The sequence below is a fragment of the Chiloscyllium punctatum genome, chromosome 8 (genome assembly GCF_047496795.1).
Source record: "Chiloscyllium punctatum isolate Juve2018m chromosome 8, sChiPun1.3, whole genome shotgun sequence".
NCBI classification, from domain to species: Eukaryota; Metazoa; Chordata; class Chondrichthyes; order Orectolobiformes; family Hemiscylliidae; genus Chiloscyllium; species Chiloscyllium punctatum.
This window is the reverse complement of record NC_092746.1, coordinates 121133510-121160287: the sequence shown is the minus strand read 5'-3', so window position 1 is coordinate 121160287 and position 26778 is coordinate 121133510. Positions and strand designations below refer to the sequence as shown.

The following is a 26778-nucleotide window of genomic DNA, read 5'->3' as shown; positions in this document are numbered from 1 at the left end:
TGGTTCAGGAGTAGAAGCTGATAGTACAATGCAGGTTAGAGATGTATGGGAACAAATAGAATTAAAGTGCTCACTTCTCAAAATTTTAAATTTGGAATTAAAAAATCACATTGTTGAGTAAGATAATTTGATTCATTTAGACTAATCTTGTATTTGTATTTTAGCTGTTGAATTTTGTAGTTACTTTTAATCCATTAGAACAAACTTTGCCTGAGTCTGTGTGGTGTTGGTCCTTCGATACTGTGCTTACATAGCCATTCTTCATATCTCAAACTGGATACAGGTTTTTAGCCAGTGAATTGACTCCAGGATCCCATAGGTGTTCGCGAGTTTTGAGAAGATTTGTAGCTCAGGTTGAGGTTCTGGATGTAAGTCTACTTGCTGAGCTGGAAGGTTCGTTTTTAGATGTTTTGTCACCATACTAGGTAACATCTTCAGTGAGCCTCCGAATGAAGCACTGGTGGTGTAGCCCACTTTCTATTTATATGTTTGAGTTTCCGAGGGTTGGTGATGTTATTTCCTGTGCTTTTTCTCGGGGTGGGGGGGGGGGGGGGGGAGGGGCGGGGGGAGGGGGGTGGTAAATAGGATCCAAGTCGATGTGTTTGCTGATAGAGTTCTGGTTGGAATGCCATGCTTCTAGGTGGAATGGCACCCAACCAGAACTCTATAGAAATAGAAAGCGGGCTACACTACCTGTGCTTCATTGGGAGGCTCACTGAAGATGTTACCTAATACGTGACGAAATGTCTGAAAACAAGCCTTCCAGCTCAGCGAGCATCCATATACCCATAACTTGCACACTTATAGAAAGTGTGAAAGGCCAATTCTTATTTGTTCACACAGAGTTTGACTCTGTAATTGTAAGCAGCTCTCCGTTTGGTTATATGTAAGCTTGTGGAGTGAAGCTGTTTGATTGTGGAGAAAATCTTACCCAAGCATGTCTTACCCAAGATCTACTTTGTGGCAAAATCAGATTGTGTTCCTTGCTTTATTCATTTTCAAGTTTATTTACTAGAATACATTGAAATGAAGAGATTTGCCTTTATAAAAGAAAAGTTCAGATTTGCAGGATAAAAGTCCAATGAATTGTTATTTTTGAAAGCAATCACTTATAATATTGTCAATTTGTACGGACTTACACAATTAATCCTATTTTCCCTACTTTTGCCCCAAAGCCCTGCCAAGCTTGCTCCTTTGAGCGGTTATCCAATTCTGTTAATAGCATGACACTAATTCAACTACTATTCCAAATTCAATGAGGCAAAAACAATGACTGCAGATGCTGGAAACCAAATTCTGGATTAGTGGTGCAAATTCATACAACTCACTACATTTCAGGGGAAAAAAAGTATTGGCTACCCCTGGTTCTTTTGCGTAAAACATGTGCCAACTTGTTATACTGAGGGTAATAGCAGTGAAATGTTGCCAAGATTTATTATAAATAGTGATGTGATCATATCCCGTTTTATTATTTGTGATGTTGATTGTGGAATAAATATTAACTGAGGAGAAAGAGTCTCTTGTTCTTTAATAGGGGTATCATACTATTCGGAAGTACAGACAGAAAGGCAAGGGAGGTGGTGTAGCTCTGATATTTAAAGATGACATCCAAGTGGCAGTAGGAGATGGTACAGGTTCTATGGAGAATAAGGTTGCATCTATTTGGATGGAAATTAGAAACTCCTAAGAAGAAAAAGTCACTGATAGGCATAGTCTATAGGCCACCGGATAATATCACATTGGGGCGGACAATAAACAAAGAAATAACTAATGCCTGTAAAAATGGTATGACAATTATTATGGGGGATTTTAGTCCACATGTCGATTGATTGAACCAGGTTGGTCAGGGTAGCCTTGAGTTTCATTGAATGTACCTGTGATAGTTTTCTTGAACAGGATGTAATGGAACTGACCAGAGACCAAGTTATTCTAGATCTGGTTCTGTGCAATAAGACAGGAATAATTGATGATGTCGCAGTTAGGGATCCTCTTAGAAGGAGTGATCATAGTTTGATTGAATACAGATGGAAAGTGCAAAGATAAAATCCAATAGCAGGATCCTGTGCTTAAACAAAGGAAACTACGATAGGATTAGGGAGGAGTTGGCTAAAGTAGGCTAGAAGCAAAGACTTTATGGTGGGACAGTTGGCGAACAGTGGAGGACTTTCAAAGCAATTTTTCAAAGTGCTCAGTAAATGTATATATCAGTGAAAAGGAAGGACTGTCATAAAAGGGATCTTCTGCCATGGGTATCTAAGAAAATAAGGGAAATTATCAAATTGAAAAAGAAGGCATACAAAGTGGCCAATATCAGTGAAACTAGAAGATTGAGAAAGCTTTAAAGGTAAACAGAAAGCCACAAAAATGCTATAAAGAAAAGGAAGATGCATTATAAGAATAAACTAGCTCAAAATATGAAGACAGCAAAAGTTTCTATAAATATATAAAATGAAAAAGAGTGGCTCAGGTAAATATTGGTCCTTTAGAGGATGAGAAGGGGGGATTTAGTAATGGGATATGAGGAAATGGCCGAGGTACTAAACAGGTATTTTATGTCGGTTTTCACAGTGGAAGACACAAATAACATGCCAGTAATTGACAAAGAGATGAAGGTAGGTGAGGACCTGGAAACAATCATTATCACGACAGGGGTAGTGTTGAGCAAGCTAATAGAGCTCAGGGTAGACAAGTCTCCTGGCCCTGATGAAATGCATTCCAGAGTACTAAAAGAGTTGGCGGGAGAAATAGCAAATGTACTTGTGGTAATTTTCCAAAATTCACTGGACTGTGGGGCAGTTCCAACAGATTAGAAGATAGCAAAAGTGATGCCACTGTTTAAAAAAAGAGGTAGATAAAAGATAGGGAGTTATAGACCGGTTGGCTTGACTTTTATAGTGAGGGAAATGCTTGAGTCTATTATCAAGGAAGATGGGCAGGTATCTAGTTAGAAATTGTCCTGTTGGGCAGATGCAGCATGGGTTCATGAAGGGCAGGTCATGCTTAACTAATCTTTTGGAATGCTGTGAAGACATTATGAGTATGGTGGATGATGGGGACCCTGTAATCTGGTGTATCTAGATTTCCAAAAGGCATTTGACAAGGTGCTGCACAAAAGGCATGCTGCATGAGATAAAGATGCAGGTGTTATGGGTAATGTATTAGCATGGATAGAGGATTGGTTAATCAATAGGAAACAGAGTGGGGATAAATGAGTGCTTTTCTAGTTGACAATCGGTAACTAATGGAGTGCCTCAAGGATCAGTATTGGCTGTGCAATTATTTGCAATTTACATAGATGATTTGGAGTTGGATCATGTGTAGTGTGTCCACGTTTGCGGATGACCCTAAGATGAGTGGTAGAGCTAAGCGTGCAGAGGACTGTGAAACTTTGCCCACTCACTATGTCCCTTTGCAAAGGTCTGGCAGATGGAATACGATGTTAAAAAATGTGAAGTCACCCATTTTGATAAGAATAACAGTAAAAGGACTATTACTTGAATGGTAAAAATATTGCATCGTGCTACTGTTGAGAGGGACCCGGGTATCCTTGTGCATGAATCATAGAAGGTTGGTCTGCAGGTGTAACAGGTAATTAAGAAAGCAAATTGGATTTTGTCCTTCACTGCTAAAGGGATTGAGCTTAAAAGCAGGAAAATTATGTTGCAGCTGTATAAGGTGCTGGTGAGGCCACATTGGGAGTACTTCATGCAGTTTTGGTCTCCTTACTTGAGAAAGGAGGCACTGGAGGGGCTCCAGAGTTTAGGGGATTGGCTTATAATGAGAGATTGAGTTGACTGTTCTTATATTTGTTGGAATTCAGAAGAATGAGGGGTGAATTTTATAGGAATATACAAAATTATGAAGGGAGTAGATAAGATAGAAGTGGAAAGGATGTTTCAATTGACATTCTTTGCACTTAGGTATAAACTAGGACAAGAGAGCATAGCCTCAAAATTAGGGGGAGCAGATTTAGGACTGAATTAAGAAGGAACTTCTTCACCCAGAGGATTGTGAATCTATGGAATCCCCTGCCCAGTGAAATGGCTGAGGCTTCCTCAGTAAATGCTTTCAAAGCGAAGACAGATAATCTTTTGAACGGTAAAGGGATTAAGAGTTGTGATGAGAGGGTGAGTAAATGGAGCTGAGGCCAGAAAAGGTCAGCCATGGTTTTAATGAATGGTGGTGCAGTTTCTACAGGCCAAGTGACCTACCCCTGCTCCCCGTTGTTATGTAATCAATCTTAGATGTAGAAGGGACCTTGACTTAATGTCCCCTCTGAAACAGTGTATCCCCTGAGCACTTAGAGCATAGAGATGTACAGCATGGAAATTTTCTTTGTGTGTAACAGCTTAGATGATGAAATGGGGGTTTGAACAAATAACTTCTTGACTGTTTAAGAGTACCACTCACTGAGTAAAGGCTGAAAAAGTGAATCCAGCTTTAATTCCCTGAGACCAGTCTGAGATCAGTCAACTGAATACAATCATCAGATTTAGGAATTTGTTTGATTATTATTTCTGTGGCAGAGTTAGCATTTGACTATTGGGAGAGCAGTTTCTACAGCTCCTATCTCTAATTGTTGCCCTTTACAAACCATAGCATAGTGTTCAGTCCTGAGCAAAGGATTCATTATGATTGTCTCCAAATTTCCGAAACGTTTGGTATGGAAATAGTGTTGCTTTCACAGATGTCAAAATGAGGTGAACTCATATTTTTAAGTTATGGAGGATCAATTTGAGCTATTTTAATGTTTGATTTAGCCTATGGAAAGCCCATTCTATAATTGACATTCTTTGCACTTTGGTATAAATACATGTTTATATATTGTTGTTGTCGTCACAGAACTGTAGCCAGTCCTCCAGCTGTTTCTTTAGCTACTGTTTGTTCTCAAAGGAACTAAGGCAGCTCTGGTGAACATGTTGGGATAAGTCCCTAAGAACTTCAGGGGAGGTCATGTGGAGTAGAGGAGCGATGAGAGCAGAGCTCTTGAGAATATGCAAATATTGGAAAAAGCAGTGTTGGCTGAGCAATATTGCTAACCGTACTCAAGTTCAATGATGTGGATGAGCAGTTAAAGGCTCCATTCTGAAATATGAACTAGTCCTCTCTAATGCCGAGAATTTGCAGGATATTACTTTTTACTTCAGATATCTAGTATCTTGAGATAGAGAAAATGTGGCGAAAGTATGCAGTGACTTGAATTTATCTAGTTGGCTGCTCTTAAAAAGCTTGAACAGCAGTAGACTCTTGCTTTGCAATGCTAAGACAAAAGACAAAGCTATTAAAAACGCAAGAAAGATCCTGGTGGCTGTAGATAGAACAGTGGAACATTTATTAATGAAGATAGTAGTAAAGCTGCAACCTACTGGAAATGATTGCTGGAGATGTTAGTGAAAAAGAAATTAATTTGTAACGTACTAGCTGGGATCAATTTAACAGCGGTTTTATGCACCCCAGTTACAAGGCTCAATTTCAGGTGCGGTTTTTTTTTCTGAGAGTTTCAGTGCAGTCCTGAGAATGCGATACAGTTTGAGGTACCCCATTTCAGAGTGGAAGCCACGCCAGGTCATGTGATCAGATTACCTAGATAACTCACCAGATTAATTCGCCAGGTCCCTCCTGCCCCAACCGCCCCAACCAACCCACCCTCCCCTCACGGTACCTTCCCCTGCCACTGCAGGAATTGCAAAACCTGCATCCACACCTCCCTTCTCACCTCTGTCCTAGGCCCCAAAGGAGCCTTCCACATCCATCAGAGTTTTATCTGCACTTCCACATGTCATTTAATGTATCCATTGCTCCCGATGCAGTCTCCTTTACATTGGGGAGACAGGATGCCTACTTGCAGAGTGCTTCAGAGAACATCTCCAGGACACCTGCACCAACCAACCTCACAGCCCTGTGGCCAAACACTTCAAATCACCCCCACGCCACTCTACCAAGGACATGCAGGTCGTGGGCCTTCTCCATCGCCACTCCCTTACCACCCGACACCAGGAGGAAGAACGCTTCATCTTCTGCCTCCAACCCCACAGCATCAATGTGGATTTCACCAGTTTCCTCATTTTCTCTCCCCCCCCCCCTCCCCCCCCCCCACCTTATCCCAGTTCCAACCTTCCAACTTGCACCACCCTCATGATCCCCCACTTCATCCATCTATCACACTCTCAGCTATCTTATTCCCCCTCCCAGCTCTCAGCCCCATTCCTGATGAAGGGCTTTTGCCCAAAACGTCCATTCTCCTGCTCCTCGGATGCTGTCTGGTCTGCTATGCTTTTCCAGCACCACACTCTCGAGATTAGCTAGCTACCTGTTTGATTGATGTTATCAGCTTTACCAGCATCCTGATTGTTGTCATAACTAAGTAAGAAATTCACTAGATGAAGAGGGTTTTAAAATTCCAATTTGCTAAATCAAATAATTATTTTTAAAGAGAAGTTTGTTATTTGAATTTTTTATGAAGTGGTAACCTCAATTAATTTTGAGCCAGGAAGACCTGTAACGAGTTAATTGTTTGCTCATGGGATCGTAGAATGATGCAGAACAGAAAGGAAGTCATTTGGCTTATCATACCTCTTTGGGCTCTTTTGAAAGAGCTATCCAGTTAATTTTTTTCCTGCTCTTACCTGCAAAGAGCCATAGCCCTGAAAATCTTCCTTCCCTTGTGAAAATTTAGAAATGCAGAAACAAAAAATAGGAAAAGGAGGCTATTCAGTACATCAAGTTTGCTTTGTCATTCAGTATGAACATGTTTGATCATCCAACTCCAGACACTGTTCCTACTTTCTCTCCTGACCCTTTGATCTCTTGGCCCTAAGAACAATATGTAACTCCACCTTGAATTTAATTCAATTTCTGTTCTAAACTGACAAAACTCGCTGTGCTTCAAAGAACGTCTCCACTCTTTACACTGGCAGTAATAGTGATAAAGCAGAATTAGAAGCCAAGATTTCTGTGATATTAATGTTACAATGACCTTTAATAAGCCAGTTGGCAATCTTTCTTGAAATATTTTGTTTCAAGTGGGTATCTAATCTTTTTAAAAGCAAGCTTTCTTTGAGAGTCAGCATTATCCTGATGGGCTGAATGGCGTCTTTCAGTATTAGTGGTGCTGGAAGAGCACAGCAGTTCAGGCAGCATCTGAGGAGCAATAAAATCGACGTTTCGGGCAAAAGCCCTTCATCAGGATAGCGTCTTCCTGTGCTGTAATCAGTCATTGATGCTTTGATTCTGATTTTATTTGCAGCAGGTGAAAAATCTTCTCTTTGGGTCCAGCTTCTCATGCTTTGCTGAGGAATGGAAGATACAGAGTTTCACTTTCAGTGATGTCCCTGACTTAAGATATGGCATTGTTCAGAAGAAGGTGAATATTTTCTGTTCTTGTTCTTGCTATACAGCACCATAAGAAAGATGTGTAATTTTGAAATCAGTATTTCTTGTATGCTTAAAATACCTTAATTTGAATAGAGCTATATGAAAGCCACAGTGTTTTCTAAACAGTTTCCATTACTCTGGCACCAACCCACACTATAATTCCCACTTCTGGTATGAGTTCACATTGGAAACCCACAGGCCCTGTGCTGATTTGACTTAGTCCTGTGTAATCACTGCCTTCATGAGTTTACTCAACTGATCTGCTGGTTTTGTGATAGCCCGAAACCAGTTCACCACATAATTTGCACCCTCTGTAGGGTTTCACATTGGAGAAAAACACAGCTGTCACAATAGTCTGACATCAGACAACCTGTAATCACCCTGGCAGCCTACTTTCACCTCTGTAAAATTATCATACTCTGCCTTGCTCAACTCAGCAGCTGTTGAAACACTATCCGTGCATTTGCTACCTCTAGGCTTGACTATTCAGATGTCCTTCTGGCTCACCTCAGTTGGGAACATAACTTGACCAAAACTTTGCCTGTCTCCTAAATCAACCTTATGTTCCCCCATTCTAAATCTGTGGTCCATAGAATTTTTGCACTTGATTGTAAAGAACTTACTCTGTAATGCCTTTCCTATTTCAGAACATTGCAAGGTACTTTGCAGCTAGTTAGGTACTTTTGAAAAATTGTACTTGGGAAAACTATTCTGTTACTTCATAATAATGGTGAGCAGTTAGAGTTAGCACCATTAAAATGCAACTTCAGAATCAGTCTAGGGCATTACTAGACCCTGGTTGGAGCATAATAAATCCCTTTAAAATTAAAATTTTGTTTCCTTTTTGAACTAATTACTGTTGTCAAAAATGTGAGGCAGTACTGTTAGATAGATACTTCTGAAGTGTAGTCACTGAGTTACGCAGGAAATGTAGCAGCCATTCTCTCAAATAGTTTAACTAGTCATTAGTCTCACTGCTATTTAAGAGATGTTGGTTCAGGATTAAATATTAGTCGAAGGGCTTCCCTGCTATTATTTAGCGACTGCGATGGAATCCTTCATATCCATCTTACAGGGCAGATACTGGTTTCATCATTCATCTGAAAGGTGGTATCTCAATATGTGCTAGAGAACCAGCTTAAATTACAAGCTTCAGGCTTGATCAGTGAATGAGCCCACGATCTTCTCGCTCAGATGAAAAGTGAAGCGCCTATGCCAATGCTGAATCTTTCGAGAAACCAGGCCAATGTTTCTACAACTCTACAGTTTCTAACTCAGCCTCTGTTGCTTTGTTTTGGTCAAAGGTGATATAAAGGAGGTGGCTCTTCATTCCTTTACTTCCATATATTTCACCAGCTCTCTAGTCACTGTCACCGAGGTACACTGACCGGAATGCAGGAAGCTGCTGGCTTCCCTAACTCATTAAAACCTTTGTACTTTCTACCCCCTGGTAATTTATTTAATGAATATTTCCAACTGCATGATCCATGGGTGTGCAGTGATCATCTCTCCTGTGAGATGGGAGTGGATTTTGTTAGGCATTTTCAGATTGAGAGATGTAGTTCCTTTAATGCTATATGACAGTTTGGGTCCAATTTGTCTTCAGACATTGCCAAGTACATTACATTTAAGATTAATTGTTTGGCAGTACAGAAATTGAGTGTTTTTGAAGCTTTTCATCTTGCCTTCATTATTTGCAAGATTACCAATATAAAACAACTTCTATACTGTATGAGATGAGTGTGCTGATTGGCAAGTGGACTTTGGTTGGCAGAGGCATCGCCATGGAAAATTCACAAGTTGGTGATTGTTTCTTGTGAATTATCCTGATCATTGACTTCAGAAAGAAAGGAAGACAACACACCCCATCTACATCAACGGAACTGCGGTTGAGAGGGTGCAGAGTGTCACGATCCTCGAAGTGACAATAACCGACTACCTGTCCTGGACTTCCCACGTAGATGTGACGGCCAAGAAGGCAAAACAACACTTCTTCTTCCTCAGGTGGTTCAGGAAATTAGGCATGTACATAAGAACCCTCACTAACGTCTAGAGATGCACTATTGAAAGCATACTGTCTGGGTGCATAATGGCAACTGTTCTGACCAGGACTGTAAGAAACTACAGAAGGTTATGTGCACAGCCCAGACCATCATGGAAGCCACCATCCCATCCAAGAACTCCATTTACATGGCTCACTATCGTGGAAAGGCTGCCAACATCAAAGACCTAGCGCACCCTGGCAATGATTTCCTACAACCTCTTCCTTCAGGCAGAAGGTACAGAAGCCTGAACACAGGCACTAGTAGGTTCAGGAACAGCTTCTTCCCAGCTGTTATTAGACTGATGAGTAGACACTGTCGCCTCAAATAGTGCTGATCTTGCTAACGTTGATCTTGCCCAACGCCTGCCCTGCACAATGTAACCTGTTTGTCTCTAAGTTTTTTTACAGCCTCTGATCTGTGCATTTCCCCTTACTATGAGCCTGTACTGCGCATAAACAAAGCTTTTCACTATACTTTGATATAAGTGACAATAAATCAATCAATCAAATGTCAATCAAGTGAGTGAAGGATGAAAAGCTTCAGAAAAATGCCATTTAAACAACACACCTTCAAGATAGGTATGCACATATGCATCTTTCATGGAACACTGGTTGTGCATGACCTGTTTATTACACCACCTAATAAATTCCAGATTCTTATGTGGCTGCACTCCTGTGTAAATTGGAAGGCACATTTTTAGCACCCTTAACCTTCTCAAATCACATCTTTAATGCTGAATCCAAGTTGCTCCATGGTAAGCTTGCCTGGTCTGTATCAATGACATTAGGTGTGGTCTGTAGATAAGACCTGAACTATGTCTCAGTTGTCTTTGAAACACCAAATATTATCTTAAACTTTATTTAAACTTTGAGGTCTTGAGAATGAGTGTGTGTGGGATTTGTTTATGTAAGAAGAACCCAATAAAAAGCAATAGAAGCAGGCTTATCACTTAATCCTGCTGTGCTCTGGCAAGCTGGGTGGAGGTTTGGCTGTTGCACGAATGTGCACTTGCTTCCCATCTGAGCTGCCTACTCTTGATTAATCTGCCTGGAGCTGACTGCTGGATTGTGATTATTTATAAATATCTGGTTGTTTAAATTTTCCTTAGGATGACCTGAATTTGGATTTAAGTCCTGTCAGCTTTTGCTGTACTAACATAAAACACAGAAATAGACCAGTGGCCCAACAAGATTTCTGCTAGTGTGTATGTTCCACACAAGTCTCCTCACATTCCATCTCTCCGAACTCAGTTTTTCAGTACCTCTTTTTATTACTTTGGAAAATTGTTTTTATTTCCTTACTCTCCTCATTGCAATTCACTTCTGCTTTGCATTGTCCTCCTTTTGGTCATTTAATTTCCTCTGCTTTCCACGCTCTCGTACACTTTTTTTTGTCTTTTTTTTTCTCCAGTCTCTCCTTTTTCCTATTTGTGTACTTGTTTAAAATCTGTGACACCTAATTTTTTTTTCACTCATAGTGACGGATTATTGAATTGAAATGCTGTCTTTTTGCAGGAACTGCCTCACTTGCTGAGTGTATCTGTCTTTTTCTGGTTTTGTTAAAGTTTTCTCCAATCTGTGTTTATATCCTGATGCCACAACACTCCTAATTGCATAAATGTGGGGCACAAATTCCAATTTACGTTGAATCTGGAACTTTAACTAACAAAGAACCCTGACTGAAATCAGCCAATGAAAGCCTTCACGAACAAAAGGCTTTCACCCTGCCAGTTTGAGGGTCTAAAATTGTATTTCAATTCTGATTGCTGTCTGATTCGGTAATTCACTAAATAACTTCCTGTGATAACATCTTGTCAACTCCCTAGAAAAACCAGTGTGATTGGGGGAAAACCAGTTAGCGAAAAGAATTAGATAGAAGATGATTTTTGACCCATTTTTAGGAATGGAGTATTATGTGAAGTTCTGGTTGCCACAATAAGAATGGTGTAGAGGGTGCAAAAGAAGTTTACCAGGATGTTGTCTGGATTAGAGTGCATTAGCAATAAGGAGAGATTGAACAAACTTGTGTTGTTTTTGCTAGAGTTTAGGAGGCTAATGGTGACTTGATAAAAAGTATGTAAATTGGAGGAATAGTTAGGGTGGATATTGGGAATGATTTTTTCCAGGGTTGAAATGTCAAATAGTAGGGGACGTAGGTTTAAGGTGAGATAGGGAATGTTTAAAGGAGATGTGTGAGGCAAGTTTTTTTTTACACTGGGTAGTAGGTGTGTGGAGGTGGTAGAAGCAGATATGGTAATAACGTTTAACAGGTGTTTAGACAGATACAAGAACAGGTTGAGAATAGCAGGATACGGATCAAATGCAGGCAGATGGGATTAATTTAGAATGGCATATGGTCAGCACAGACATGGACCAAAGGGCCTGTTCCTGTGCTTTACTGTTGCATTGAACATAGAACAATGCAACGCAGAACAGGCCCTTTGGCCCTCGATGTTGCGCCGACCCGTGAAGTATTCTCAGCTGTCCCCCTACACTATCCCAAAATCATCCATGTGCTTATCTAAGGATTGTTTAAATCTCCCTAATGTGGCTGAGTTGATTACATTAGCAGATAGAGCATTCCACGCCCTTACCATTCTCCGCGTAAAGACTGTTCTATGTTGTATGAATGTAACAATTATTCCTAGCCTTGCAAACACCCCAAGCTTTCCATATGTTATTAATGTGCAGCAAATAATCTGACACTTATTCAAGATTTTGCTGTGCATGTTGGTGGCTCTTTGAAAAATATGCACAGACAGCAAAAGCATTTAGGTTCCACATAGTGCACTCTTGACCAAAAGGTATTCATGTTCTTTACCTTCCTGCATGAAACTTTAGGTTCACCACAGCCATTGCTGGTTCTCCACTCCCATGTTCCAATCATTCAAGAGAATGCTCTCAGTGCAGCAAACTCTGGAAGGACAAAATCCATAATCAAACTTTGTGTGTTGGCTGTTTTGGTTTGACCTATAATTGGAGGATACGGTTTGTTTAGTGCTGATGTCTGATCTCACATTCAACCAAAGTCCTGGCTGATGACATTGAATCCTGTTCGGTCTTTTCTAGCTTTTACAAGAGGCCTTTTTGTTCACTCTATTATCGTTGGCCCATAGTAATTGCTGTGCATTTCCCTTTCCTCTGTGCTTTCATTCGTCTAATCCCTGTGCACAGTAGTATGTACAAGTGCATTCCCTCTTTGGTGCTCAGCCTCGTGTTCATTAATTTGTCAAAATAAACAAATAACTATGAGAGAAACACTATCTATACCCCTCAATATTTTAGAAACTTCTATCAGGTCACCTTTCAACCTCCTACACACCAGTGAAAAAAAGTTCCCAGCCTATCCAGTTTTTCTTCTACACCCAGCAACATCCTGGTAAATCTCTTCTGATTCCTATCCAGCTTAAAAATATCCTTCCTATAACGAGGTGATAACTAAGAGTTCTGAGGAAGGATTACGTAACCTAAAATGTTAACTCTGCCTTCTCTCCACAGATGCTGCCAAACCTGCTGAGCTTTTCCAGCAATTTTTGTGAAAGAGAGAGAAATAGTTTGGATTTCTTTAACTGGTTATAAAATTTGAGACGTAACTGGGCCTTTTCTGAAAGATTTTGGCTTAAAAAAAGGAATAGTAATCCTGCATAGACCAAGACCAGTGTTTCCCTGTGTATGAATAGATACAAAAGAAATCTACTATTTATTTTGTTTCTTTTCTTGTCCTTTTAAAAGTATTTGCTTATTTCAACAACAAAATTGACAATTTAAAGTTATCGGCTAGTTGATTTATATTGAGTAAGGAATAGGTTATCTGATTTCTCCGAAACGCTGACACAGTTCCTGGAATCTCATAAGAAATAAATGAGATTTGGCTTGTTGTGAATGATTGGCTTTGATTATAATGTGAAACATTTAGGTAACAGAGTAGCATTTGAAAATAATCATCCACTGTCCTTCAGGTAATCAAGGATCTGCAAGCTGAAAATTTGTTCAGATGTAGAATAAGTGTGCTAATTTCTTGCATGTAAAACACTTTTGGGATATCCTGAGGTTGTGAAAGATGTTGTATAAATACAAGTCTGTCTTTATTTAAAAGCTAATTCTCTCTGGAATGTTTTTACAGGGCATATGCTTTCAGTTTAGAGGTCCCTTTTACATCAAAAGGGTCTTTGTGCAGACTGAAAGTGCTGTGATAGTTTGTATTTGGGCAGACTGACTGTAATACACAAGCAGTTAGTGTTATCTTGATTCAGATACTTAAGATAACTGCATACAAATTAATTGCTTTGATCCTGGGATGATGCAGGACTGTTGCTGGAAAGAATTGTGGCTTGAATTAGTGGTATGTGACTGAGATGCTGAAAAATGTGTTGTTGGAAAAGCGCAGCAGGTCAGGCAGCATCCAAGGAGCAGGAGAATCAATGTTTCGGGCCTAAGCCCTCCTTCAGGAATGAGGAAAGTGTGCCAAGCAGGCTAAGATAAAAGGTAGGCAGGAGGGACTTGGGGGAGGGGCGTTGGGAATGCGATAGGTGGAAGGAGGTTAAGGTGAGGCTGATAGGCCGGAGAGGGGGTGGGGGCAGAGACGTCGGGAAGAAGATTGCAGGTCAAGAAGGCGGTGTTGAGTCTGAGGGTTGGGACTGAGATAAAGTGCGGGGAGGGGAAATGCGGAAGCTAGAGAAATCTGAGTTCATCCCTTGTGGTTGGAGGGTTCCTAGGTGGAAGATGAGGCACTCTTCCTCCAGCCGTCGTGTTGCCATGGTCTGGTGATGGAGGAGTCCAAGGACCTGCATGTCCTTGGCGGAGTGGGAGGGGGAGTTAAAGTGTTCAGCCACGGGGCGGTTGGGTTGGTTGGTGCGGGTGTCCCAGAGGTGTTCTCTGAAATGTTCCGCAAGTAGGCGGCCTGTCTCCCCAATATAGAGGAGGCCAAATCGGGTGCAGCGGATGCAGTAAATGATGTGTGTGGAGGTGCAGGTGAATTTGTGACAGATATGAAGGATCCCTTGGGGCCTTGGAGGGAAGTGAGGGGGGAGGTGTGGGCGCAAGTTTTGCATTTCTTGCGGTTGCAGAGGAAGGTGCCGGGTGTGGAGGTTGGGTTGGTGGGGGGGGTGTGGACCTGATGAGGGAGTCGCAGAGGGAGTGGTCTTTCTGGAACACTGATAGGGGAGGGGAGGGAAATGTATCCTTGGTGGTGGGGTCTGTTTGGATGTGGCGGATCCACTGTTTGGAGGTCCACTCCCAGCACCTTCCCCTTGGCCTCCTCCATCGCCAGACCATGGCAACACGATGCCTGGAGGAAGAGCGACTCATCTTCCGCCTAGGAACCTTCCAACCACAGGGGATGAATGCAGATTTCTCCAGCTTCCTCATTTCCCCTCCCCCCACCTTATCTCAGTCCCAACCCTCGGACTCAGCACCACCTTCTTGACCTGCAATCTTCTTCCCGACCTCTCCACCCCTACCACCTCTCCGGCCTATCACCCTCCCCTTAACCTCCTTCCACCTATCGCATTCCCAACGCCCCTCCCCCAAGTCCCTCCTCCCTACCTTTTATCTTAGCCTGCTTGGCACACCTTCCTCATTCCTGAAGAAGGGCTTATGCCCGAAACGTCGATTCTCCTGCTTCTTGGATGCTGCCTGACCTCCTGCGCTTTTCCAGCAACACATTTTTCGGTTCTGATCTCCAGCATCTGCAGTCCTCATTTTCTCCATGTGACTGAGATGGCTTGGGGCACAGAATGCTTTCTGTAGGGTTGAAGTTTTCCTTTTTATAATAGCCTGAAAAGTTATTGGTAGTTTCCTCTCATTGTTATATTTATTCAATGAAACTGACCCAAACTGCACACAGTAAAGATCCCAGCTGGATAGCTTGCCTGTAACCAATCAGTGGATCTTAGTTGCAATGAGAATTGGCAACTTAACTTACCTTGGAGATGGAAACACTTTGCTATCGATTTCACCCTGCCTAGTGATTGATAGAAACTTACAATGCAGAAGATTTGAAGATTGAAGCCATTCATCTTACTGGGCCTGTGCTCTTTGAAAGAGCGAATCAATTAAATCCATTTGAATCCTTTAGCATAGTCCTGAAGAACTTTCTAGTATGTAATCTGCTTTTAACTACACTGCACTACTAGATGATAACTCTCACTGTGGAGCCATAGCATCATACATTACGGGAAAAAGACTCTTTGATTCAACTTGTCCATGCCAACCAGATATTTTAAACTAATCTAGTCCCATTTGCCAGCATTTGGCCTTTTATACCTTTCAATCTTTTCTATTTATGTACCCATCCAGATGCCTTTTAAATGTTGTAATTGTATCAGCCTCCTCCACTTCCTCTGGCAGCTCATTCCATATATGCATCACCTTCTGCATGAAAAAGTTGCTCCTTAGGTCCCTTTTAAATCTTTCCCCTCTCACCTTAACCTATGCCCTCTTATTTTCCCTACCCCAGGGAAAAGGTCTTGGTTACTCACCCTATCCATGCCCCTCATGATTTTATAAACCTCTATCAGGTCATCCCGCAGCCTCTACCGCTCCAGGGAAAACAGCCCTATCCGATTCAGCCTCTCCCTGTAGCTCAAATCTGGCAAAATCGTTTCTGCACCCTTTCAAGTTTAACAACATCTTTCCTACAGCTGGAGGACCAGAATTGACTGCAATATTCCCCCTAAAGTGGCCTCACTATTGTCCTGTACAGCCACAACATGACCTCCCAACTCCTAGACTCAACGCACTGACCAATAAAGGCATGCATACCAAACGCCGCCTTCACTATCTTGCCTACCTGCAATTCTATTTTCACGGAGCTATGAACCTGCAACCCTAGGTTTCTTTGTTTGGCAACACTCTCCAGGACCCCACTGATAAGTGTCCAACCCCTGCCCTGATTTGCCTTTCCAAATTGCAGCACCTCATATTTATCTGAATTTAAATTCCATCTGCCAATCCTTTGTCCATTGGCCCACCTAATGAAGGTCCAGTTATACTCTGAGATAACCTCCTTCACTGTCCACTGCACCACCAATTTTGGTGTCATCTGCAAACTCACTATCCATGCCATCTGTATTCACATCCAAGTCATTTATTATAAATGACAAAAAGCAGTAGACCCAGTACCAATTCTTATGGCACGCCATTGGTCTCAGCTCTCCAGTCTGAAGTACAACCTTCCACCAACACCACCACCACCAAGTAATATATCAAGTGAAGTTATTTGGGTGGAACTGAGAAGAAAGAGATGATCACCATATTAAGATTGTGCTATTAGCATTTCAATAATTTGTAATGAGGTCTCCGCTATTTGTAAGAATGCAGTCGATTCTGATATTATGAAACAGTTATGTTCTTGTATGATCTTGCGTTATAAGAAAATTATGCAGCAGGCGTGTCATTTAAAGAAATGGGACCGGAATTGCATTGTAGCCATTACAGATGAAGAAAGTTTGTGTTCTACAAATACTAGTCTAAATCAGGTCAGCACGATGGCTCAGTGGTTAGCACTGTTGCCTCACAGCGCCAGGGACCTGGGTTCAGTTCCTGCCTCAGGCAATTAGATTAGATTCCACACCTACAGTGTGGAAACAGGCCCTTCGGCCCGACAAGTCCACGCCGACCCTCTGAAGAGAAACCCACGCCCTTTATTTACCCCTGACTAATCCACCTAACACTACGGGTAATTTAGCATGGCCAATTCACCTGACCTGCACATCTTTGGACTGTGAGAGGAAACCGGAGCACCTGGAGGAAACCCACGCAGACACGGGGAGAATGTGCAAACTCCACACAGACAGTTGCCCGAGGCAGGAATTGAACCCGGGTCCCTGGTGCTGTGAGGCAGCAGTGCTAACCATTGAGCCACTGTGCCGCCCATAACAAATACACCGTCCCTGGGTGTTTTCAAGACCCAAACCCTTCGATTAATAGCTGAACGCGTTAGCCAATTGCGCCACAGAGACAGGTCTGTTTAGCATTTGCATATTCTCCCCGTATCTGTGTGGGTTTCTTCTGGGTGCTCCGGTTTCCTCCCACAGTCCAAAGATTTGCAGGTTAGGTGAATTGGCCATGCTAAATTGCCCGTAGTATTAAGTGCATTCATCAGGAGTGAATGTAGGGGAATGGGTCTGGTTGGGTCCCTCTTTGGAGGGTCGGTGTGGACTTGTTGGGCCGAAGGGCCTGTTTCCATACTGTAGGGAATCTAATCTAAAAATCCTTCAATCATGTTAAAGTCAATTTGTGTTGAAGAAACAAGCGTTATAGCAGAACTAACTGTAATAGGGTTGTAATAGAGGATTTTAACTTTTCAAATATAGACTGGGACTACCCTAGTGTTAAGGGCTTGGTTGGAGAGGAATTTAAGTTGAATTGAATTGAATTTATTGTCCCATGTCCTAAGGCACAGTGAAAAGCTTTGTTTTGTGAGCAATACAGGCAGATCACAGAGTTAAGTAACATAGATAGTAAATAATAGGTAAACAGTGGCAAAAAGAAAAAACACAGGTACAGGCGAATGTGAAGAGTTTGAGAGTCCATTCTGTATTCTAACAACAGTAGGGTAGAAACTGTTTCGACACTGGCTGGTGCATGTGTTCAGGCTTCTGTACCTTCTCCCTGATGGTAGAGGTTTTAGAAAAACATTGCAGTGTGGGATGGATCTTTGAGAATGTTGGTGGCCTTTCCTTGACAATGAGCCTGGTAGATGGATTCTATAGATGCGAGGTTGGTCTTTGTGATTGTCCGGGCTGTGTTCACCACTCTCTTTGTAACCGTGTCCGATCTTGAATGGTACAGTTGCCATACCAGGTAGTGATACATCCAGACAGAATGCTCTCAATGGCACACCTATAAAAGTTGGCGAGGGTATTTGCCGTTATGCCAAATTTTCTCAGCTGCCTGAGGAAGAAGAGACGTTGTTGAGCCTTTGTAACCAGTGCGTCCACATGAAGAATCCAAGAAAGCTTGTTGTGGATGACCACTCCCAGGATTTTGACACTGTCCACTCCTTCCACCTCTGTGCTGTTAATGTATAGCGGGGGGGGGGGGGGGGGATGAGTGACATCCCGTCAAAAGTCAATAATGAGTTCCTTGGTTTTTCTGGCATTGAGAGCTAGGTTGTTCCCAGTGCACCATTTTTCCAGCTCTTCCACCTCCCGTCTGTAGTCTTGTTTCGGTGCCATCTGAGATTTGATTGACTGTGGTGGTGTCATCAGTGAACTTGAAAATGGCATTAGTCTGGTATTTGGCGACGCAGTCATGGGTATACAGTGAGTACATTAGGGGGCTGAGTACGCACCCCTGGGGGGCTCCAGTGTTGAGTGTTAGTGATGATGAAATATTGTCCCCAGTCAGTGGGCGGCACAGTGGCACAGTGGTTAGCACTGCTGCCTCACAGCGCCTGAGACCCGGGTTCAATTCCCGCCTCAGGCGACTGACTGTGTGGAGTTTGCACGTTCTCCCCGTGTCTGCGTGGGTTTCCTCCGGGTGCTCCGGTTTCCTCCCACAGTCACAAAGATGTGCAGGTCAGGTGAATTGGCCATGCTAAATTGCCCATAGTGTTAGGTAAGGGGTAAATGTAGATGTAGGGGTATGGGTGGGTTACGCTTCGGCGGGGCGGTGTGGACTTGTTGGGCCGAAGGGCCTGTTTCCACACTGTAAGTAATCTAATCTAATCTAATCTAATCTAATCAGTCTTCAGTGATTGTGGCTGGTGGGTCAGGAAACCGAGGATCCAGTTGCAGAGAGTGGAGCTTAGTCCGAGATCACTAAGTTTAGTAATCAGTCTCGAGGGAATGATAGTGTTTTTTTTGATTAGATTAGATTCCCGACAGTGTGGAAACAGGCCCTTCGGCCCAATCAGTCCACACCGACCCGCCGAAGAGTAACCCATCCAGACCCAGAAGGCTGAACTGTAGTCAATAGTAGGATTCTTACGTAGCTGTTCTTAGTGTCAAGATGTTCTGGGGAGGAGTGAAGGGCAAGTGATATGGCATCTGATGTGGATAAATGCCTATAAGAAAGATCTTTTGTTCATTATGTGAATATACCTACTAGAGAAGGAGCAAAACTTGACCTTCTCTTGGGAAATGAGGCACGGGAAGTGACTGAGGAGTCAGTGGGGGCGCACTTTGGGATCAGTGATCATAATTGAATTAGTTTTACAGCAGTTATGGAAAAACATACATTTGATCTTAAAGTTCTATATTGGAATTAGGCCAATTTTGATGGTATTAGCTAAGAACTTTCAAAGGTTGATTGGGAGAGGCTATTCGGAGGAAAAAGGATAGGGGGAAAGCAGAAGGCCTTCAAAAATGACGTAATGAAAGTTTAGAGGCTGTCTGTTTCTGTTAGGTGTAGGGAATGCTGGATGACTGGAGAAATTGAGGCTGTGGTCAAAAAAAGGAAGAAGGCATATATCGGGTATAGGTAAAAACAATGACTGCAGATGCTGGAAACCAGATTCTGAATTAGTGATGCTGGAAGAGCACAGCAGTTCAGGCAGCATCCAAGGACCAGTAAAATCGCGTTTTGGGCAAAAGCCTTTCATCAGGAATACAGGCAGCTGAGATCAATTAAATCCCCTGTAGTTTAGAAAATTCCTCTAGGCTTTTTACAGGTACCTTGGGTCTTGAATAACCCATTGACTGGATGAACAAGTGAACAATGACCACCTGAAGGGATTTTGGGAATGCTATTAAGATGTTGGAATCTTAAGCACTAAAACAAGAAAAAAACAATCAAAGTGATTTATGGCAACTACAAAATATCAATCAGCAAACGTAATAAACTAGCTTTAATCAGTTTAACATCAGTTGATGTAAATCTGTTTAACATGATCAGCTATTAAACGATCAGAATCACCATGAATTAGAATTAATATTATGGTAATATTGGATCGTCATATTGCTGTTGAGTAATTTGCAACTCAGCTATGTAATGAGCAAACAAAAGTAAATTTGGCAAGAAACTGCTGCAAAGTGAGCAAATAGATCCAGCATCTTGTGATGAAAGTCTGAATCTTTTTGAAACCATGATCTTAAGTCCGAGAACAGATGACTGAAGGCTTGTTGGGGGTCTTAATGAATGTTTGTTTGTATTTTGGGGTTTACAACAGGAGGTGAACAACATAAGACATGAGTTTAGTGAAAGCTCGGCTGAGAAATTTTTATTTTTATTTGGTTGAAAGCTTCAGTCAAGAAGAGTCTTGAAATTGTATCAGAATTTAGTTTCTCTCAGAAAAAGGAGTTTGTTCAGAGCAGTTAAGGGAATAAATTACCTTGGTGTAAGAGCGTAGTTTGTGAAACTTACAGACCAAGAATGTTTGGTTAGAAATCTCTGTTGATTATTCAGAGGTGAGACAGTCTACGATCTCAGTTATGTGGATACTCAAAAAAAGACTTCCCAGCTCACAGCTCAGGAACATAGGGGAAAAAAGTTAATTGTCCAGTTTTGACAGGGAAGGAAAGTTTCTCTGGTCTTTGAATAACTGCCAAGTGGTATTGGACAGGTGGTGGGATTTTAGTTTGCAGTGTGATTTGAAATCTTTTTATCTGGGGAGGCACAGTGGCTCAGTGGTTAGCACTGCTGCCTCACAGCGCCAGGGACCCGGGTTCAATTCCAGCCTCAGGTGTCTGTGTGGAGTTTGCACATTCTCCCCATGTCTGCACATTCCTCCCATAGTCCAAAGGTATGTGCCAGTCAGGTAAATTGGCCATTCTAAATTGCCCATAGTGTTCAGGGATGTGTGGGTTAGATGCATTAGTCAGGGGTAAATGTGGAGTAATGTGGGATGGTTTTGGGTGGAATACTCTTCGGAGGTTGGTGTCGACTTGTTGGGCCAAAGGGCCTGCTTCAACACTGTAGGAATTCTAATTCTATTATATTTAAATAACGTGGTTTGTTTTATTTTTATTTCTTTTCTGTGATAAACTCCAGTTTTATTCTTAAAACCTAATCTGCAGCTTTGTGCATTTATGCTGTACTGAAAGATTTCCATGTTAAAGAAAGAAAAACAAACTGCCATCTCTCAAGTCAGATTTCATTTTAGGATCTGACATGTCCTGTAGTAAAATCAGCTGGGATCCTAATCACCTCTTCAAGGTTTTAGCATTAATTTAGAATTCAGATCGTCATGATATCATGTTCATCTGAACTCATTGGTGTGATGAGAGTTCTGAGATTGCTGAAGACTGTTGGTTGCTAGCAGATCCTAATTACTGGGTCCAGATAGCCATCCTTCATTTACTGTTACTTGATAATGCCTGGAATTTATTCAGTAATGTTAGGGGGCATTTGATACCCCTCTGTATTGCCATTGCGTGCTGCACCTCATTCTGCAGCATTCCCTCTGTACTTCATTGGAGCATCAGCCTGGACTTTGTACTCAAGTCTCTGAGAGTGTTCTCAGCCTCCTTTCTCAAGTGATCAATGTTACTATTTTGAAGAAGAGCACAACACTGCATGAAACGTATTCTCTGGCCTTTTTCGCGTAAATGTTTGTGGCAGCTTGTGGTCCACAAATTTGCTGACACGTTTCTTATACTACAACAGCAACTGCGCTTAATCCCAACTATGTATTTAGCTGTGGAAAGCATTTTGATATTCTTAGGTAATGAAAGATGTTGCATATGTAAATACAAGTTTTCTTTTAGGGTCAAGGAAATTATTAGACAGAAATGCTGCATTGCTGAGCTCCTGTATCATCTGGTTTACCAGCTTGAACAATTCTGTTATCTTTTCAGGGTGGTCCTTGTGGAGTTTTGGCTGCAATTCAGGCCTGTGTCTTGCAAAAGCTGATCTTCGAGGACATAGCTAACAGTGGCAGTGAGGCCATGTAAGTGCATGTGTATACATTTTAAACAGGAACACGTATCACATCTAGTGCTCAAAAATACAGACGTACAGGTTGTCAGGTAATTTATCCCAAATTCATTTACTCAGGCATTAAGAATTATGAAATTGTGGCCAGGTATGGAAGGCACTGTTTCACTTGAAATGTGAGCTTGTAACCATGTAATAATTGGCTATATTTTTCTGCCATCTTCAAACTTAAAGGATGGCCAATGTTACAGGATGCTTAACTGAAACTGCACAGGGATAAATGACTTCAGGAAGAATGCCATTCAGTATTGCCAATGCATGGGGTCTTGAAGTTAGAATGAAACTGTTGTGAGGATCATCTTTAATGCCCTTGGCTTTCAGCAACATTTAAAAACAAATTGTTTACCTTCACGGGGCCTTTCGCATTTCACCTTGTCCATCTGTTTCTAGAATTTCCATCCCAAGCCTCTACATACCACGGGTCTACTAACCCAGAACCCTAGGCTAATGTTCTGGGGCCATGGATTTAAATCTCAACATGGTAGAAATTGAAAAATTTGAAGTCAAACAAAATCTGGAATAAATCTGGCTAATCTGATGGCAATCATGCAACAGCAGTTGATTGTGGGGAAAAGAAAACTCATCTGGTTGTTCTTATGGAAGAAAATCTGTAGATCTTTACCTGATTTTGTCTACATTTGACTCCAGACCCACAGTGATTGACTCCTAAATAACCAAGCAGGCCACTCATTTGAAGGGGCAATTAGAGTTGGACGACAAATGCTAGCCTTGCTAGTGATGCCAATTCCTGCACAAGAATAAAGGAGAAGAAACCTACTTCCCTTCCTCTCCTTTTTAAATCAGAAGTCATATGGCACCAGGTCATAGTTCAACAGGTTTATTTGAAATCTTAAGTTTTTGGAGTGCAGCCCCTTTGTCACTCCAAAAGCTGGTGATTTCAAATAAACCTATTGGACTATAATGTGGTGTCATGTGACTTCTGACTTTGTCCACCTCAATCTAACAGTGGCACCTCCATATCTACTTTTTAAGATGCTACTTAAAACCCACATCATGAACCAAACTTTTAGTCACCTGTCCGATTACTCTAATTTGGCTTGGTGTCCACATTTAGTCTGTTAACAAGCATATTAAGGGCTTTGGAAACATTTTTTGTTTACTTTAGAAATATTATATGTACGTACAAGTTGTTGCAATGGGGTAATTGTGGTTTTTCTCCCTTCTCTCTGACCTGCAGGGAACTGCAGCCAACTAATGGTCAGCGATCACAGTGTCTTGCATTGGCCATTGCAGACATATTATGGCGTGCTGGGGACAGGAGAAGAGCAGTAGTTGCTCTGTAAGTATAGAGTATAGACAGGGTCATGGATAAAGGTGAGATTTAAAATGGTACAATTTTTAAATGGTAGCCTAACCTAAAACGGTGTAGGTTAGATGGGCATCAGATTAATGTCATAGGTCGGCGCAACATCGAGGGCTGAAGGGCCTGTAACGTTCTTTGTTCTATGTTCTGTGTTATCATTATCACTCAACACCAGTTGAGTTACTACGAATGAGTTCAAGTCCCACTTTAGAGGACAAGTACAAGCACTTCAATGAAATGACATAGTGATCAGGGGAGCGCTGTACTGTCCTTTGGATGAGATATTAAACCGAGGCCTGATCAGAATGTTACCAACTGAGCTATGGCTGATGTCTTGAGAAGTGGATAATCACTATTATGAAAGTGTAAAATTTAAGGGTTACATTCTCTTGCTGATCACAATCAATCAAACCTCAAGAAAAGGAGCAAATTTTCAATACCTAAACCTGAAGCCTGATTTGTACAGGAACAAATCTTCTAGGAAAAAACAATTGTAAAGCACTTGGAGACAGTGAGATGATTTGGTGAGATGCTATGTAAATTGAAGTATTTCCTCATCTTGCAGCAGGGTGAAAAGCATCATAATTTTGGGAAAAGCTGATTACATGCTCATCCTTCAGACAGGGCATATGTTGGCCCAATGTCAAAATGTGCAGGAATACTGTCTGAACTTGAGCATTAAGAGCCACCCCATTTAGGTGTGTTTGCACTACCACTTGTTTTACCTATATAACTGTTTGTTCTAGGTCAACAGGAAGACAGCAGTTTATCCCAGCAGGAAAATATAAAGCTGATGGGACAATTGAGACGGTATGTTTTCCCATATTCATTGAAAGTGGTTTTGGATTTTCCTTTATGCAATGCATTAAAATGATATTAAATTACTGTGTGAAAGAGATATAGAAGCACATTCAGTTCAAACTGGATTTGGATGATTTGAAAGAAAGCTGTGCATTGATGTGGTGCCTTTCACAACTTCTCGAAGTTCTAATGTGCTTTAGAGCTTCATTTGAAGTGTTTCCTATGTTGTAATGTATCCACACAATAAAGACTCTATTGTAATGATATTGGTTGAAATATATATATTGACCAGAATACCAAGGAAAAAATTTCCCTGGTGATCTTTGAAATGGTGTGATTGGAACACTTCATTTACCTGAAAGAGCAGGAAGAGCCTTGGTTTAATGTCTGATCCAAACGATAGCACCCACAACAATGCAGTGCTTGTTCACACAGTTTGGGATTTTGTACTTTCGAGTTGAAGTTGAATGGAAATTGTCTGACTTAAGTAAATGCAAAGGACTTACGGAAAACTAACTGTGGGATACTGGGAAAGAGGAGAGAAATGGAATGACCCAGAAAGCTCTTTCAGGAGGCTTCATTCTGTATAATTGTATTCTCTTGTGTTGAGGGGAACACTTTACAGGAAAATAACTTAATAGTTTCCATGTTCAATACAGCTTTTAGAGTCTAATAATACAGATCTGGTAGCAGGAGCTGTGTCTGCTGTTGTAATCCCATCTGATGGTAATACTAGACAGGTAATATCCCAGATTGAAACCTGACTGAATGGACTGTACATTTTATTTTAGCAGTTGGTTACCATGATAGTCAGTCATTGAACACTGTCACACAAGTACTAGTGCAGTGTTAACCAAAGTAAAGAAAGCTATATATATATGCAAGATAATTTGGAAAGATCTTGTCATAAATAGCAAAAAGAAAGTTGCAAACTTTTTTCTCAGCAAGAAATGGAAAAAAAAACAAACAGTAGCGGGTGCTGGAAATCATCAGCACAAACAGAAACTGCTGGAAAAACTCGGCAAGTCTAGTAGCATCTGTGGAAGGAAAGCTGGGTCCAGCGACCCTTCTTCAGAACTTATCACTATGGAAACATTTGCTGTGCATAGAAGAGTGTGGGATGCTGCTTAAAAGGAAATTAGGAGGGTAAAGAGGGGCCACAAAATGGAATCAAGGAAAACCCCAATGCTTTTTGCAAGTATATTAAAAGTAAGAGGATTACCAGGAAAAGAGTGGGACCTATTGGAGTCCAACCTGTCTGTGGAGCAGTGGATGTGGGTGAGATCTTGAGAATACTTCTCATCTGTATTCACAGAGGAAAATGCTGGGGATATCAGTTGGGATGATGTGGTTCGAGAATACTTTATTAATATGGAGAAGATATTAGATGTTTTAGTAGACATACAGGTGCAAAACTTCTCCGGGCCTGATGAGATGTATTCTAGGCTGCTGTGGGAGCCAAGGGAGGAGATTGCTGGTGGATATATTTGACACTTTGCTGACCACAGATGAAATGCCAGATGACTGGAGGATAGCTAATGTGGTTCTTTTTGTTCAAGAAGGGCAGCAGGATATGCCAGGTAACTACAGATCAGTTGGACCATGTCACTGGTAGGAAAATAATGTAAAACTTCTGAAGGACAGGATTCGTCAGTATTTGGAAAGGCTGGAATTGATCAGAGATTGTCAGCATGGATTTGGTAGCAGGAGAGCCTGTCTGACTAATTGAGTTTTTTGAAAAGGTAACTAAATATAATGATGAGGGTAGTGCAGTTGATGTGGTTTAAACGGACTTCAGTAAGGTTTTTGACAAGATCTCACATGGACGGCTGCTCCAAAAGGTTAAGACCCCATGAGCTCCAGTGCAGATATCTGGTCGGCATGGACGGGTTGGATCGAAGGGTCTCTTTCTGTGCTGTACATCTCTATGACTCTTAGGTTGGCAAACTCAGTCCAAAATTGGCTTGCAAATAGAAGGCAAAGAGTGATAGTGGAGGGTTGTCTATCAAAATGGAAGCCTGTGATCTGTGTTTTACCACAGGAACCCTTGCAGTTGTGTGTACATTAATAACCTGAACGTAAGTATACAAAGTGTAGTTAGTACATTTGTTAATGGCATGACAGTTAGTTTTGTTGATAGTGAGGAGGATGGTCTTAGGCTACAGTCTGATATTGGTTAGCTCGTAAATTGAAAAGTGATAATTGGAATTTAAAGCTGATATGTGTGAGGTGATGCATCTTGGGAGGTCTATAATGGGAAGGATGTACACAATGAATGGTAGGTCCCTACAAAATACTGAGTAACAAAGCAACCTTGGTGTATAAGTCCATAGATCCCTGAAGGTGTCAGCACAGG

General features: G+C 41.6%; 1 protein-coding gene across 2 annotated transcripts in view; it reads left to right on the top strand.

The window, feature by feature from the left end:
- The window catches only part of mindy4 (MINDY lysine 48 deubiquitinase 4), a 220707-nt gene that overhangs the window by 94012 nt on the left and 99917 nt on the right, over positions 1-26778 (top strand). For both annotated transcript variants that reach the window (XM_072576365.1, XM_072576364.1), the window contains exons 8-11: positions 7247-7363; positions 22159-22250; positions 23496-23597; positions 24368-24431. In XM_072576365.1, the coding sequence (XP_072432466.1) occupies positions 7247-7363; positions 22159-22250; positions 23496-23597; positions 24368-24431 (375 nt within the window). The remainder of the gene's footprint in view (positions 1-7246; positions 7364-22158; positions 22251-23495; positions 23598-24367; positions 24432-26778) is intronic.